Raw genomic sequence first — 16,277 nt, forward strand, 5'->3', positions numbered from 1 at the left:
GGAACATTAAATTGGTAGCTTCTTTCCGTGATATAATAGTTATTTTTTAGCATATTAGCAAATTGATAGCTTTAAGAATTGTTGTAATCAAAGAGTACCTACTATGTGTAATTTTATTCATGGTACCTGGCAATCAACTATTCAGTTGATATTTATGCCTACTTACCTGAGCTTACTATTTGAATTAAAAGTACAAAAATGTCTAAGAACTTATAAAATGGTTGATTCACCAAACCTTAAAAGACATAAATCTAATTTAGTGATTTAAGTGTAAATATTACTCAGATTATTATTTCGTAGTGACATAGCTCCTTTATTTCATCTTTGTTTCACATTGCTTTCTGTAAAAGCAAGATAAAAATTCCCAGGATTTGATATAACTCCCCCCTGATAATGCAGCTGCAGTCCTAATTAGGAATTCCACTTGCACTGCTGCAAGGACAGAGTCTAGATGCTGCGCTGGACGCAGAGCCTGCTTCGGCACAAGCCACCTCCACCCCAGCTGCAGCTATTGCTCCTCTGTGCTCTTCACTTGGCTGGCTCCTCACATCCTTCTGCCGAGTTAGACACCGAGTCCTTAAGGAGAGCTTCCCTGACAGTCTCCCCTACCCAACACTGGGTTCTGTGTCCCTCCTGTTCACACCCGTATCACATATCATCTCATTTTAGCACTTAACACCTGCTTGTTATTCTCTTTCTCTCTCAATCAGTGAAACATGTATGCCAAAAGAACTTTTATCCTTGGTGTGTAAGAGGCCATCTAACTACAAGAGGTCAGGAAGAGCTGTGTCACATATTGGGAAGTTTATGTGTGTAATCGCATTTACTCTTTTTCGGCGTCCTGTGATGTAGGTGGAAGATCCCCTTTGTATACACAAAGAAACTGAGGCCTAGAGAAGTTGAAAAGAACTTGCCCAAGATCATACAGATAGTAAATGGCAGAGTCTACATTTGGACTCAAATATTTCTGACTAAAACACCTTTCTTAAACAGTTAAAAACATTTTTACTCTCTTACCTGGGAACATCTAAACTCATGCAACTATTATTTTGATACCTGGTCATATACTGCTTTGGACCCTTTTTGAGCTGTCTGTGTCGCTTGTCTCATTAATGACATTAAAAACCCCAAATGGACACTGGTGATTTTTGAAAATTGCCTCCCCCATCCCCATCCCTACCACCACTTGATACCTAGGGAACCAAGAGCAAGACATATAATAGTAGATGCTTAATAAATACTTGCTGAAGATATAAAAATTAAAAGTAGCATACAGTATTATTTACAGTAAGTAGATGGCAGACTTCAATTTTGGATCAAACTCAAGGACCAAAAAATTAAACCCAAGTGGTCAGATATACTTACTTAGAGCCAAAGAAAAGAATCAAAACAAGATTTAAAAGTTAAAACACTTTTCTTAATTTTTTTTCTTTTTCTTTTTTTTATAGTGAGCAGGGAAAAGGGGAAGCCTATGTCCATCAATGCAGAACTAATTAATGTCTAAGTTAAAACATAGTGAAATAAATTGTGATAAATCTGTACTGTGGTTTGCTTGCAGCTATAGAAAAAAACAAGAGAATTCTCCATGAACAGAAATACCTCCAGGATATGTTAAGATGAAAAAGCAAGATCAGAATAATGTGTATAGTGTAGTGTTAAAAAGGTGGGTAAGGGGAATAAGAATGTTACTGTGTTGCCTGGTTGGGAGAGTCAGGGGGACCGGGTAGAGGGAGCACTCAGGCACTGGATAGAAACAATTCAGTACATGCCTTGTTAATTTTTGAGATTTTAACCATATGAGTACAATATCTAATTTAAAAAGTGAGTTATTCTGGAATTATTACATATGCTATAGCTTAATGAGAAATTGCATTTCAATCCGTTCTGTGCGAGAACAGAGTAATTTTGTATTTGAGTTAGAAGTATATTAAAAGCCAAATGCTGGTGCTTAAACCAAATTTCACAAAAGCACTAAATAAAGGGTTTTGTTGTGTTTTATTGTTTAATGAAAGAGGGAGTTGCTGACTGTCCACACAGGTGTCACGCACTAAGAAAAGATGGATCCCAACTGGGGCCAACAGACAGAAGATGTATCGTGGTGCCTCTGACACTTGGTAACCCCGGAGCCCAGGGACCTCAGTGCACTTGCTCAGGGGAGTGCAATAGTGTAGGTCTGAGTCTGTGCTGCCAGATGGAAATTAGTATCTTAAAATAGCCTAACTTCTTTTTTTTTTTTTTTTTTTTTTGCTGCTGAGAACATTTTAAATGGAATCTCTTTTAGATTTAAATTTTTTTTGCCTTCAATGGACCCTTAACGACACCTTGTAGAGTATCTTTCATTTTCTTGCTACTTGATGAAATTAGTATCAGCTGGTTTAATTGCAAAGCATGCCAAACATTTTAACTTGCAAATCAGTAACTTTTCCCTTTTCAATTTTAACTACTAGATTTTAAAATATTAACCCTTAGTAATTTCTTTAAATTTTTTATAAATTGTAGCTAAAACCTAACCTCTGCCTTGATGATTCAGTTATGTTTGTACTTTATGCAAATCTTCATTTTTTAATGAGCAGGAAGACTGGAATTGTTCTAAGGATTTGAAGGAATGTACACATTGTGATTTTAAGGAGAGCGTATTTCTCATTTTAGACATTGACTAGAAATAGAGAAAAGCTAACCAACTACCTCTTAATTTACTTTGTTTATTTAATGAGCAACTTGGGTTTGTGTTAATTTCTGCCTCCATAAATTACTTCACTCTTGAAAAATGAAGATTTTTCAACCCACTGCTCTTCCATTTGAAAATTGTTTTTTAAACAACTTTGGTTATAGTAGGAGAACTGGGTCATCCAAAATATGTGTGGGGTGTGAAGTTTTCTTTCTGCACGAAGGTTTGTCATGAGTCTAAACATTTCTCTCTCAAGTAATTTACCATTTAATTACATTGTGTTATGTTCCCTCAGGAAGGGGAGGAGAAGGGAAAGGAAGAAAACTCAAAAAGAAAAAAAAAAAGCTTTTAAAATGTGTACTGCACACAGGATTTAGATTTCACCTTATAAAGTTTTTATTCCAGTGTCCTCCTCCTCTCATTGTGCCGTGAAACAGTGAATCATTCATGTTTGTCTCTGAGGACAAGTGCTGGTCTCATGTTTTATCCTGACACCTCTGAGATGAGCTTTCCATATGAAGAGGACATTTGATGCTTCCAGTGTCATTCTGGGGCCTCCTCTTTTCTGGGAGTCACTGACACATGTAGTTTGGGCAGTGAAGCCCAGGATGAGGTGACATTGGGCTGATTTCCCTGCTGATTAATGTGCTTGAGGGTCCCTGCCACCCTTTGCCCCCTTCCAGTGTGTTGGTTTTCAAGAAGGAGCCTTTCAGATGCTCCCCTGCCGGCTGAGCTGGGCAGAAGTCCAGTGGCGCCAACAACTTTCCGTCCTTTGTATGAGTGATCAGAGGCCAACCCCAAGAAGCTGACACTGGTTTCACTCAGTGCTACTAATGATCTTCAGTAGCGGAAGACTTCCTTCCTCATGTGGCCTGAACGTTTTGCTTGGTGAATGTGTGATTTGGAAAGTGGCCACAGAGACACAGCCCGATAAAGTTCACTGTAGGCGTTACCGTCCACTGCCGACGTTTTCGCTGGAGCTCGTCAGATCTGCATTTGATGAGGCTCAACTTAAAATAAATGAAAAGTTAACTTTTACGTTAAAGGATTTTGGCAAATGTGCTTTCTGCAATGGGAAGGCTCACTCCATTCGTTCTTTTTCTTACTGAACGTTTACAGTCAAGCTGACAGTGCACTGGGCAGACTCTCTTTGAGACCAGGCAGTCTTTGGCTCGCTCTTACCTTGCGTTTCCTTTCCCGATTTTCTGCTTTTTCATCCTGAACCACCAGTGAGGGTGAAGACTCACTTCAGCGCTAGGGTCAGAGTGCTGCAAATACAAATCAACCTCTAAGGACTGTTTCTGGTCTACACCGCAATCTCCACTTACCTCTGGCCAAACCACGGCACATGGTAGTTTTCACAGATTTATTACATTTCTGAAGTTATTTTCAAAAGCACCTTCTGGTTGTTTGTTCTAGAACAGATCACCTATGACCATAAAGAAGCTCTTCCTTAGAATTGTTTATTTACAGGAACTCTCATGCATGGAATAGAAATGCTGAGTAAAGGTCACGACAACTGACCTGTGGCCATTGTACCCTGGCTGCATGGAGACCCTGTAACTGATGATTAATATGGGCTTGAACTAGGCTTCCACACATTGTACGTCTCATTTTTCAGTATTGCTAGTTTGCCCTAGCAAATACTTTTAGAAGGAAGTTTCAACTCCTCAAATAAATAATACCTACAGGTGCTTCAAGAGCTTTTAGGTTTTCATCAAAAACCTGAAAAGTGTAGAAACGTCTTTGTTTGGAGGAATCCTTAGAAAGCTGGTTTGACTATGTCCCCTGAGTGACATGGCATTTTAGTGTTTGTTTTTATTTTATTAAATCATGCTTCCCTAAAAACTGCCTGTGGGAATCACGATTCTTATCAATGTGTGCTCTTCCCTAGTCCCTTTGCTAAAAACTTTATATAACCATATCTAAAACACTTAAACAAAAGTGAAACTGGCATCTGTTTAGTGTTTTATAGTTTGTAAAGACTTTCCCTCCACTCATACCCATAAAGGAGGAATTATTACTGTGATTCATCGTTTCACTAAAGGAACTGGTAAGCGGCAGCGCCAGTCAAGGCCTTCTGCTTATGTTGCCTGTCACAAATGGCAGCAGGGACACAGCCACTGATTTCTCCTTTGCTTTCAGAATGGGAGGGCGCTGACCTAATGTCAAGGAGGCCAGTGTGGCCAGTGGAGTGATTTAGAGGAAGAAAGCCATCTGATTTCCGCTAATCCTATAATGTGGTAGTGTCTTTGTAGCCAATCAGGAAACAACTTACAAAAGGCCTTAATAGAATTACTCTGCTCATTCATTCTGTTTTGGAAATGTTAAACTTGTATCTATATTAACAAAATAAAACCAACATGATCACCACATTTATGTTTGTGGAATTGCTTTTGAAGAATAATTTTGAAAACTATAGTGCTTTTGGCAAATGATTTCCTAGATATGAGTGAAAAGGGCTACATTTTCTGGAGTGATTGGATAAATTTTCACATGCCGGTGTAAAATTGGCATGTTCTCAATAGGCTCTTCTAGTTATCTCCACTTGTTATCTTTGAGATGCTTTGGTATAGAGTCAGACATAATGTTAACATCTTACTGATAATAATTATGAAGTGTAGATTTTCTGAACAGATGCAGGAATAGTTTCTCATTCACTTATCTCCTAGGCAAAAATAACTATATCAAAGTGTATGTATTGTTGACTTTTTCTTTTTTTGACTAGAGGAGAGTTTTACTTTTGTTAAAGTGGAAAAATACTCATTTCTTAGGCTTTTCTTCCGTCTCCCTTCTCTTCTTCATTTCTCAACATACATTTAACACCAGTGGTGCACCAGGCACTGTGATCAGTTACATGGAATACAAAGCTGAATAAACATATTCCTTCTTGTCAAGATGTTTAGAGTCTAGAATATTGGTTCTCAATCAGGGGCAATGTCTGGAGACATTTTTGGTTGTCACAACTGAGGGGATGCTGTTGACACCTAGTGGGTAGAAGCTGCTCAGCATCCTATAGTGCATGGGACAGGCCCCCATGATGGCGAACTATTTCACACAAAATGTCAACAATGCCAAGGTTGAGAAACTCTGACCTAAAGCAACTCTATTCAATAGAGCTTCCTCTGACAATGAAAATAGTCTATATCTGCCCTGTCCCATGTGGTAGCCACTAGTCACATATGGATTCTGAGCACTTGAAATGTGGCCAGTGTGACTGAGGGACTGAATTACCCTGTAAAATCAGAACACTTTTCTCTATAGTGCCTGAACAAGCTTCCGGTGTAGAACCAGCATAGCTGAAGTAGTTTGGCTGCCCAGAACTAAGCCTGCATTATTCTGGTCTTTGGAGGATCCTAAATATAATAGCTGACTCCTTACTCACCCTAAGACAAAGCTCACCAGTCATTTAGCCTAGCTTCATATACCAACCTCACATTGGGCTTTCCCCTTTCTTCATTTCTACTGAATATTCAGAGAGAGATTCAAGAAGACACTACCTCCACAGTGCAAGACTTGAATGCTGTAAAAAAGCAACAAAGGATGAGAGAGTGTTTGAATCTTAAAAATAGTTTAATATTTTAATTGCTGAAATAAGTTTTCAATAGAAAGGTGGGTAGATAAAGCTAAAAGTATGCCAGGCCATAATGCAAAAAGTTAAAGAAATAGAAAATATGGAGAAAAAAGTGAAAGGCATAAGGGATAAATCCTGGGGGGTCCAATTTCTGACAAAAGTCATAGGAGAAAAATTCCCAGAATTTTAAGAGAGTTTTAGCTTGAGAGTGCTTGTGAAAGGCTGATCAAGATGAATGAGAAAAGCCCTCACATATACTCGTCATTGTGAAGTTCCAGAAGACCAAGAGTAAAGAGAAGATCTAAAAAGCGTCTGGAAAAATATATACAAGACACCCATAACCAAACAAGAATCACACTCACATTGGCACTTCCGATCAGCAACAATGGACACTAAAAAAGAGTTGAGCAAGATTTCAAAATTATGAGGAGAAAATAGTTTTTAATTGTTTTCCTTCCAATCAAGTAGGAAGGCTGAAGTCAATTTTGAAGCATCCCTCCCAATACCTGTAACTCCAGCAAAATGAGAGAGAGCCCAAAAAAGAGAAATGTATGATACAGTAAACAATAGAGCTAACACTGGCATCCAGTGAAAAAATCTCTGCTTGAGGAGCTGTGGTTCAGGCTGATTATCTGATGAGTAGAGATGATAGCAGACTCAGTGGGTTCCAAGAAGAGTGTCTGCAAATGGACTGGCATGAAGTAGAAGCAACAGGTAAAATGACTAAGACGATGAAGGATTTAAAGGTTACAGTGACATCTTTATCACTTTCCAAATAAAATCTGTTGTAAAAACAGAAAGCGGAGATAGTCATGGTCTGAATATGTAGCAAACCAAAAGAGAATTCACTCATTACACTTATTTTAGAAAATTATCAAACATGTAAAATTAGCCAGTGTGGCATAATAAACAAACTCTCAAGTACCCAGCACCCACTTCAACAATTTATCACTTTATGGTCAATCTTGTTTAATCTATACTTTTACACATTTCTGTCATCCTGTGTCATTTTGAAGGAAACCCCAGGCATGATATTCCACTTGACTTTAATCTTAGCAGTATCTGATCTTGAGAGGCACAGGCTTCACATGCCACCCCAGAATCTTAGGAAAGGAAATGTAATCAGAGCATATTACCTGGCTCTGCAGGAAGCATTAGGGTAAAATTGCTTTTTGGTTTCCAGTGTTTAGAGTCTACCTATGAGTACTCAATTAGGAGAATAGAACAGAATACGAATGTTCCTGACACTAAGAAATTGGAGGGTAGAAGTGGACAAAAGGAGAATATGATGTCCTCTATTATATATTCTGAAAACACTGCTCATCTTCATTGAAGATTTTTGGTCCCTATCACTCATACGAGGGACCTTGGTGTTTGGTACTCATCTGAAAAAAACCCAAAAAACCCAAAAAGGACTCCCATTAACATTTCTTGCAGGACAAATCTAGTGATAATGTACTGCCTTAGTTTTTGTTTATCTGGGAATGTCTTAATTTCTCTTTCATTTTAGAAGGACACTTTTGCTGGATATAGAATTCTCAGTTAACAGTGTTTTTCTTTCAGCACTTTGAATATATCAACCTGTGGCCCTTCTGGCTGCCAAGACTTCTGATGAGAAATTGGATGATAATCTTTTTGAGGACGCCTTGTATCTGATGAGTTTCTTCTCTCTTGCTGCTTCCAAGATTTTCTCTGTCTTTCAACAGTTTGATTTCATGTGTTAGTGTGGCTCTCTTTGAGTTTATCCTACTTATTATTCATTGAGCTTCTTGGATTTGTAGTCTTTTATCAAATTTGGGAAGTTTTCAGCCATTATTTCTTCAAATATTCCTTCTGGCCAATTTCTCTCTCTGTTTCTTCTGGGACTCCCACAATGTATTGGTCTGCTTGATGGTGTCCCACATGTCCCTTAGGCTGTACTCACTTTTCTCTGTTATTTTTTCTTTCTGTTCCTCAGACTCAATAGTTTCACATTTTATCTTCAAGTTCACTGATTCTTCTGCTTGCTAAAATCTGATTTTGAACCCCTCTATTGTATTTTTTCCTTTTTTCCTTTTCAGCCCCAGAATTTCTGTATGGTTTCTTTCTATAATTTCTGCGTCTTTACTGATATTTTTATTTTGTTCCTCTGTCATTTTCTTGTGTCCTTGACTTCCTTTGGACCTCAGAGTATCTTTTTTATAGTAATTTGGTGAGTCTGAAGTCTGGGTTTATTCAGGTGTAGTTTCTGTCTATTTATTTATTTATTTATTTTTTAAAAAGTATATAATTTATTTCAATATTTAGTTTCATTTTTCAATTAAAGCTATTGGATAAGTTTTTGTAATTTAAAATTATCAGAGATGAGGAAAACATTAATAAGATATTAAATACAATGAATAAAATGATTAGACCAATCATTTATAAAAGCCATATTTAATAGTAAAAAATTCCAGTTTTACTACTTATCTGAAGGAAATATCCTTTGGCTCTTTATTTTGAATTATAACACATTCTCATTTTGACATAATTTACCTTTCACCCAATTACTAGTATGCCCAACAAAATTTTTCCAAATTTTAAGCTTTTGTTTACCACTTGTGAAATCTGACTTAACTGTTACTCTTTACGAGTTCCTTAAAAGAAATCAAAATTTTAATTTTCACCATGAACCTGTTTGATCAAACAGTATAGGACATTACCACCATGAGTTAAAACAATGAATGGAATAAAAAACAAAAGTGGTAGCTATATAATCACCAAATTATCTGATAAGACATTTTAACTACTTCACATTTCCACTTAGCACAAGTACAAATAAACTGCTTCCAAGGTACTACAAGGTTTGGGGTTTTTACTGCAAGCTTTAAATCATAGTGTTATTCAACGAGTCATCTAAGAAAATGGCAGTGTCCATAAGTACAAAAATTGTTACATCCAGTAGGTGGTATTCTACATAGTCAAGATAATAAGAGAATTCTTTATAAAATTAGATTTTAAAAAATGCAAAATGACCAATAATTACCAGTAGCTCAAAGGCTAGCATCAGAAAAATGCAGAAAATAGAAGTACTCATTATTTTGCTTTGAGAAAGCCAGAAATGATTCTATTCCAAGAAATAAGCAATGATAAAAGATGTAGTTAATTTACTGTATCTCTTTTAAACCAAAGCATACTTTTCACTCAGAGAGGACAATTCTGATTTTTACATTCTTAATTTCCTTTATCCAGACCAGGACCCTATTTTAAGCCATTATTTGAATGGAGTTCATAATGAAAAGTCATTTTTCTCCACAGGATGTTTTCATTTCAGTATATAAGTTGCAAAATGGCAAATGACTAGGTCACCTATAAAGAATTTGTAGCATAATAAATGCCAATTTACAAGAACTGTCCACAGACTTTTACACCAAAGCCTAAAAGTTGCTACAGTACATTAAGAGGTCAGAACGTGATTCTTCCATAAGCTCAGACTTCCTTTACTAAATAATACTGTCATAAAATCCAGAGAAGAAACCCTAGTGGGGCCCTTCCAAATTCATAATTTTCCAAATGATTTTCTTCTGGTTTGCACCAGCTGTTCATTCCTTCAATCCTTTTTTAGTCGTTTAGCTTTTGCAATATTTTCTTGACATTTTTGTTTCTTCTTTTGCTCCTTTTCCCTGGCTTCAATCATCTTGGCTAATTTCCAGGACAGTACAGCACTTGCTAGAAACAATGGAGTAAGGGCCAAAATAACTGTTGTAAGGAAGCCATATGGATCCTTTGCAGCCCATTCCACAACAAACTCTGCCCAAGCCTTTATATCAAACATCTTTGTAGTGGTCTTATGCTGGAGCAGTGCTCTCTAACTTTGTCCTGGGTTATCAGAGAGCCAATCAGAACTTCAGATGACCCTTGGTTGGTTGTCTTCTTGAGCTCTACCATACACTTCTGAGAGAAGATTTAAATTCTATATGTTGAGTGGCTCACTGCCGAGCCGGAAGCAGGAAGGAGGAAACTCTGTCTATTTATTTTATTTCTTCAAGTGGGTCATACTTTCCTGTTTATTCATATTCCTTGTGATTTTTTGTTGTCATTGAAAACTGGACATTTGAATCTTATAATATGTGAACTCTGGAAATCAGATTCTCCTCCTTCTCAGGTTTTGCTGGGTGGTAGTTTTTCAGTTTTGGGTTTTTTATTGTTGTAGGGTGTGTTTGTGTCAGGGATCAACCTAAGATGAAAGATTATGATCTTCTCAGGTCTTTTCTGAGACTGCATCTTTCCCTGGGTAAGTACAGTGGCTTTCTAAATTCCCCAGACATGTGGTTGTTTTTGAATATCCCAAAAAACAGTTGCAATTCCCTTAAATCCCCTGGAAGCCATTTCAGCTGGTGGGGTTGTAACAATGGTGACAAATCCCTTTTTTTTTTTTTTGAGGAAGATTAGCCCTGAACTAACATCTGCCTCCAATCCTCCTCTTCTTTTTTTGCTGAGGAAGATTGGCCCTGAGCTAATATCCATGTCCATCTTCCTGTACTTTATATGTGGAACACCTACCACAGCATGGCTTGATGAGCAGTGTGTAGACCAGTGCCTGGGATCCGAATCAGCGAACCCTGGGCCACCAAAGCAGAGCATGCATATTTAACTGCTATGCCACCGGGCCACCCCCAAATCCTTATTTTTTAATAAAACTAACTTCCAAGATTGTTAAAGTCAGAGATTCTGCCTTAGGACTCATTTCCAAACATGTAATACCTTGAAGTTAGTATGTATTCAGTAGATATTTGTTAAATTATAATAAACAATAGCTCTAAAAATTCTTCACTTTATACGTTAAATTTCTGACATGAAGTGATTTCAGATAGCAATTTGAAGTTTATACAGGGCCTTCGGTCATTCTTGATAAGACCTCAGAAATGAAAAGTTATCAAGTATGTATACAGATATACCTCGTTTCATTGCACGTCGCTTTATTGCAATTCACAGATATTGCATTTTTTACAAGACCCTCCACCAGCGAAAAGATTACAACTCGCTGAAGGTTCAGATGATAGTTAGCATTTTTTAGCAGTAAAGTATTTTTTAATCAAAGTATGTATACTATTTTTTAGACATAATGCCATTGCACACTTAATAGACTACAGTGTAGTGCAAAGAAAACTTTTATATGCACCAGGAAACCAGAAAATTCATGTGACTCACTTTATTGTGATATTTGCTTTATTGTGGTGGTCTGGAACTTAACCCGCAATATCTCCGAGGTATGCCTGTAATTAAAATCAGGCTATTTTAACTTGCCTCATTAATTTGGAGTTTATAACTATACCTTTACAATATCTGTAGGAAGGATTTGCTTAGCATATTAACAGTTTAAGCAAAGTGAAAATGATGCCTACCTACAACAAACTTTTAAGCATTTAGTATAATTTTTGGAGTCTCTATTTGGAGAAAACAAGATCTCATAGGCTCTCTACTTAGAAATATTCCATGATCCTCTTACTACAGATATTCAAACTAGTTCTTCAAATTAGCCCTACTTTATTTATTCAACATAGCTTAATTAAGCCAACTTTTAATTTTATTTGTCTGTAACTCTGAAGTTTTATAATAGATTTAGTCTAGTACATTTTTTGAAAGTTAAGAAAATTCTATGCTTTGTGAAAATTTTAGATTTTTTTGTATCTCCTAGGAACATGTTCTCAGAAGAGTCAGATATTTTGAAGGACACTATACAAGTTAAACTTTATCGGGAATATTTGCTTTGGTACATGGAAAGACCTCAGGCATTGTGTCCCATGTGCAACTTTTTGAAATGGGGACTGATTCCCACAAGGGGATTTATTTTTTTACGAGTAACGGATTTAGATGTTAAAAAATATTTTTTAAAACCCTGCATGGTCCTCTCCCTCCCTTCTCCTCTGCGTCTGTAATTTCTGGCCCAAGAAAAAGTGACTTTGGAAAAACAATCAAATATTTAGTAAGTACCTGCGATGTGTAAGGCACTGTGCTAGGTGCTTGAGGTGATTTAAATGTAATAATACATGCCCCCAACATCTAAAATCATATTTAGAAGGTGAGAAAACAATAAATGTACAGTACTAGAATCCAAGGCAAAAGATAGAGGAGAGCAAAGTCACTACTTGGGAGTGAGGATGTTAAAATAATAGCTACAAAATATTGAGCACCTAAAACGTACCAGGCATTTCACATGCAGTAGTCCATTTAGTCCTCACATCCTGGCTGTTAAATATTATTCACACTTTAGAAGGAGGCTCCTAGTGTAGAGAGTTTGAGTAGTTTACAGAAGGCTACTTGGGCAGTATGTGCTGAAGCTGGGGGATCAGACCTAATGTGACACCCACACCCTCATTACTGTAAACACTATGCCTTACGGAAAGCCTCATGGGAGAGACACCCAGAAGCAGGGTTGCTAGGCATTTTGAGAGGGGAGAATTTGGTGGTATTTTTCCAGAACAGAGGAATCAGCAGGAGTTGTGGCACAAAGGCTTAAAAAAAAGTGTGGACACATTCAGAGACTGAATAGTTAATTGTGAGAGGAAGAGCAGGCATAGCAGAAAACCAGACTGCGGGGGAAGTGAGAAGATGCTGTGGAAGCATAGAAGTGTGTACCTGGGTCTCTGGCTGTGTACACAGCCCTGGGAGGCTTCCTCCATGTTGCATGGAGATGTGTTGCACTTACGTAGAATATGATGTGAGCTGCAGTCCCTGGAGTTGTGCAACAGTGGCTCTCCTGGGCGGGGAGACAGTTAGGAGGCAAAATCGTCACATAGTTCAAGGGTCACTGACTCGGGTAGCAGTGGAAACAGATGAGAGCATTGCAGAGAAGCTTCTGGACTGGCAGCTAATTGACGATGTTGAGTGAGGGAGAAAGGAGGAAAGTCTTAGAAGGGTAGAATTTGGTAACATCATAACCAAATAGGGGACACAGGAGGAGCAACTTTCTCAGGAGGTGGCAGATAAGATGAGCTTGTGTTTGAAGTTTTGGTGATGCTGGGATATTATAAATGGCCATCCTGGTGTGGAAAAGGGAGTTTTTAGTTTTTGTTTTGTCTTGTTTTTGTATCATGGACAGCTTTCAATGAAAATTTGATTCTCAACAAAAAGCACATATTTATTCATACATTCTAGCATAATTTCAGGAGTTTGATGGGCCCCCTGAAGTCCGTCAATGGACCTTCTGTACCTAGGTTAAAGATTCTTACACTAGAAACATAGATACCTGAAGCTATATTAGTAGATGAATTTACTGAAAAACAGTACATAAAAGGAAAAGGAAGGAGGATAAGGGTACAACTTTAGGAAATGCTTAAATTTGGGTGCCAGGAAGAGGAAGAGGAAGGAGGGAATCATCAAGGTGTGTGTAGGAGAAGGAAGGAGGAGCACTTGACTAGCACAGTGTCTTAGAAACCCCAGAGAATCTCTTGAGAGAAAGGGTTGTCGGTGTTTAAGATGATACGCTTAGGAACATAGTATCTGAAAACCTTTAGACTCAATGAATACATAGTTGTTGTTTAGTGTTATTATTCCCATTTTTAAAAAGAAATGTGTAAGAAAAGGGCTTATTTTAAGAGGAATGGGTGGTGAGAAATGAGAGCTAATACAGAATTTTATTACTTTCATGTCAGAATATATAATGGGTCTTTTTTCCAGTAATTTCTGACCCAAGAAAAAATAAACATTTAGTAGGTACCTACCATTCTATGTTAAGTTCTAGAAGGTATTTAAATATAAAAATTAGAGAATTATATGTATGTTTTACAAATAAATTTATATATAAATGAGTTTTGCCAAATATTTACATGCTTCTAGTATGCATACCAAATCTTTTTAATGAGCTCTAAATTTACAAAGTGCAAAAAGTCACTGAAATTGAGAGGATGTTTAGAAAAAAGGAAATCTTGTGGTATCAGTGACCCAAATACACAATTTCATTTTGGTATAACTAGGTTGAAGTATTTTTCTATCACATTTTGTATTTTGGGGAAAACATATTTATTTCTTCTCTCAGACTTTATTAGGGAAATATTTAACTATAGTAAAACACACAAAAATACTTGTTACATTATAGATAATTTTTTGAATTGCATTTCAGTACATTATAGATCATTTAAAAATTAACAATATTTAAGTGGTTAAAATATTAAAGAGGCATTTTACTGAAGTCAAAACAGATCATTGTAATCTAATGTAGCGTCTGATATAAGAAAAAGCAAATCTCTGAGAATGTCAATAAATCTCAAACATGCTTCTGTTTTTGGTTTATTTGTGCACTCATCACAGTCTTAAACATAAGAGATAATTCTACGTCTCCTTTTTTTCTCCTTTCTCTGATCTGAACATTAACTATTAAATAATTTTCTAAGTAATTTTCTTGTCTAAAAGCATCTCAGTATTTATTTTGAATTATCTCATGACTGCATATTTTGTTTCTATGATTTCTTTCTGCTCCTTGAATTTGCTAAATTATTACTGGTTTGGAGTTTTTCTATGAATTTTTTCCCTCTTTTTAGTCTTAAGGAACACATTTCCTATAAAAATAATCAGAGGACTGTCAAGCACCAGGAATATGTGACCTAAAACTTACCCCAATACTTCTCAGAATGATGAGTTTCTTAATGTGTTTGGGCTTTGCCAAACCGTCACAGACTTTAAAATATAGCTATGGTTTTGAATTTCCAGATGCATTCACTTTAAATAATTTTATAATGTTAATATTTTTTAAATGGGAAAATGTGAATTGGGTCAGAATGCTTGCTTTTTACATGTATCCTTCAGCTCAGGTAACATGTTGCACCATTTCATTACGCAGAATGCAGTGAACAAGAAGTCACTTGTCATAGCTGTCTGTTTCCTGATAGTTTACACACCAGAAACTGAAATCTGAGAACTGCACTTGAAGGAAAACAAAGAGCTTTACAGTATTTTTTTTTCTTTTCAGGAAAACACACAGAAGCTAATTTTAGCTTCTTGATCAAATTGACCCAGCCTTTAACCCTGGCAGACGTTACTACAACACACTTCCAATAGACAATAGTTTGCATACCAGCATCACACTGGAAACAGATGTGCATGCAGAATTGGTCTTTTTTTCCCCTCTGAAGACAGCCTGCCACTGTGGTGAAAGCTGAAATGTGGTCCTTCCTAACTAGGGTAAAAACTGGGTCTTCTTTCACATTTCAGACTACAAGCTTTCCTGACTTCTTAAAAATTTATTATGTCACAGTTATGTTTTGACCAGAGTTTCAAAATATCATTCACTGGAGAAACATCTCTTGGCTTCAGCATGATTTTTATCCTGGGGAAAAAGAAAGAAATAAATTGTTAGCAGCTGCACTGTTCATGAGTGATGGTTACACAGTTTATATATTAAAACATTTGGAATGCGAACAATTACCTCTTTTACTTTCTCACCAAGTCTCCTATAGTTTATATAAATTGCGTTTTTATTACCAAAGAAATGTCAGTCTCCCCCTCCTCACCTCTGCCTGTCCTGGCCTTGCCAGGCACACTCCCTGAAGTGCCTGCCCCCCCGCAGCGGCTGTCCACTGTTCACGGTCCACCAGCAGTGGCTCCAGGAAGCACACGGGCTCAGGCTCAGCTGAGAAGGAACCAGGAGGAGGGTTGCCTCAGCTTAGGAGTATTTAGCATAGGTTCTTCTCTGAACTTCTGGGGAAACCCACTAACTTCTGAAATGCTGGAGGGTTTTCCCATTTTTGCCAGGAGACAAAAGAAACAAATGTCTCTGTTTCCTCAAGCAATGAAAAAGAATGTTTCCTGTCTCGTTTACTATAACAGTTGCCTCTCTCAAGACATCCTTTCACTTTGAGATAGTTATAATTAGATATAATGTATGTGTCCATATGTAGAGTCCATGCTTTTAAGACCCAATAAGGCCATGTTCTTTCAGTACTTTCCATAATGTTTTTGTAAATTCCTGTTTGGAATATATTGACTCTGCAACTTCACTGAAGTCACAAAGCAAGTTAATGACAGTGGGGTCTGAGCTGGAACCACAGGGCCATGTTCCCTGCTTGAGGCCCTTACGTA

At 37.1% G+C, this 16,277-nt stretch overlaps 2 protein-coding genes across 2 annotated transcripts in view; one reads left to right on the forward strand and one right to left on the reverse strand.

The window, feature by feature from the left end:
- The window catches only part of GMDS (GDP-mannose 4,6-dehydratase), a 648,158-nt gene that overhangs the window by 428,030 nt on the left and 203,851 nt on the right, over window positions 1-16,277 (forward strand). The gene's annotated exons all lie outside the window — the stretch shown is intronic.
- LOC106825326 (small integral membrane protein 15-like) lies at window positions 8,595-10,214 on the reverse strand. Its single transcript, XM_070516861.1, has one exon. It carries the CDS (start codon window positions 10,033-10,035, stop codon window positions 9,811-9,813), a length of 225 nt encoding a protein of 74 aa, XP_070372962.1. The 5' UTR covers window positions 10,036-10,214; the 3' UTR covers window positions 8,595-9,810.

This window comes from Equus asinus, chromosome 8 (assembly GCF_041296235.1).
Source record: "Equus asinus isolate D_3611 breed Donkey chromosome 8, EquAss-T2T_v2, whole genome shotgun sequence".
NCBI classification, from domain to species: domain Eukaryota; kingdom Metazoa; phylum Chordata; class Mammalia; order Perissodactyla; family Equidae; genus Equus; species Equus asinus.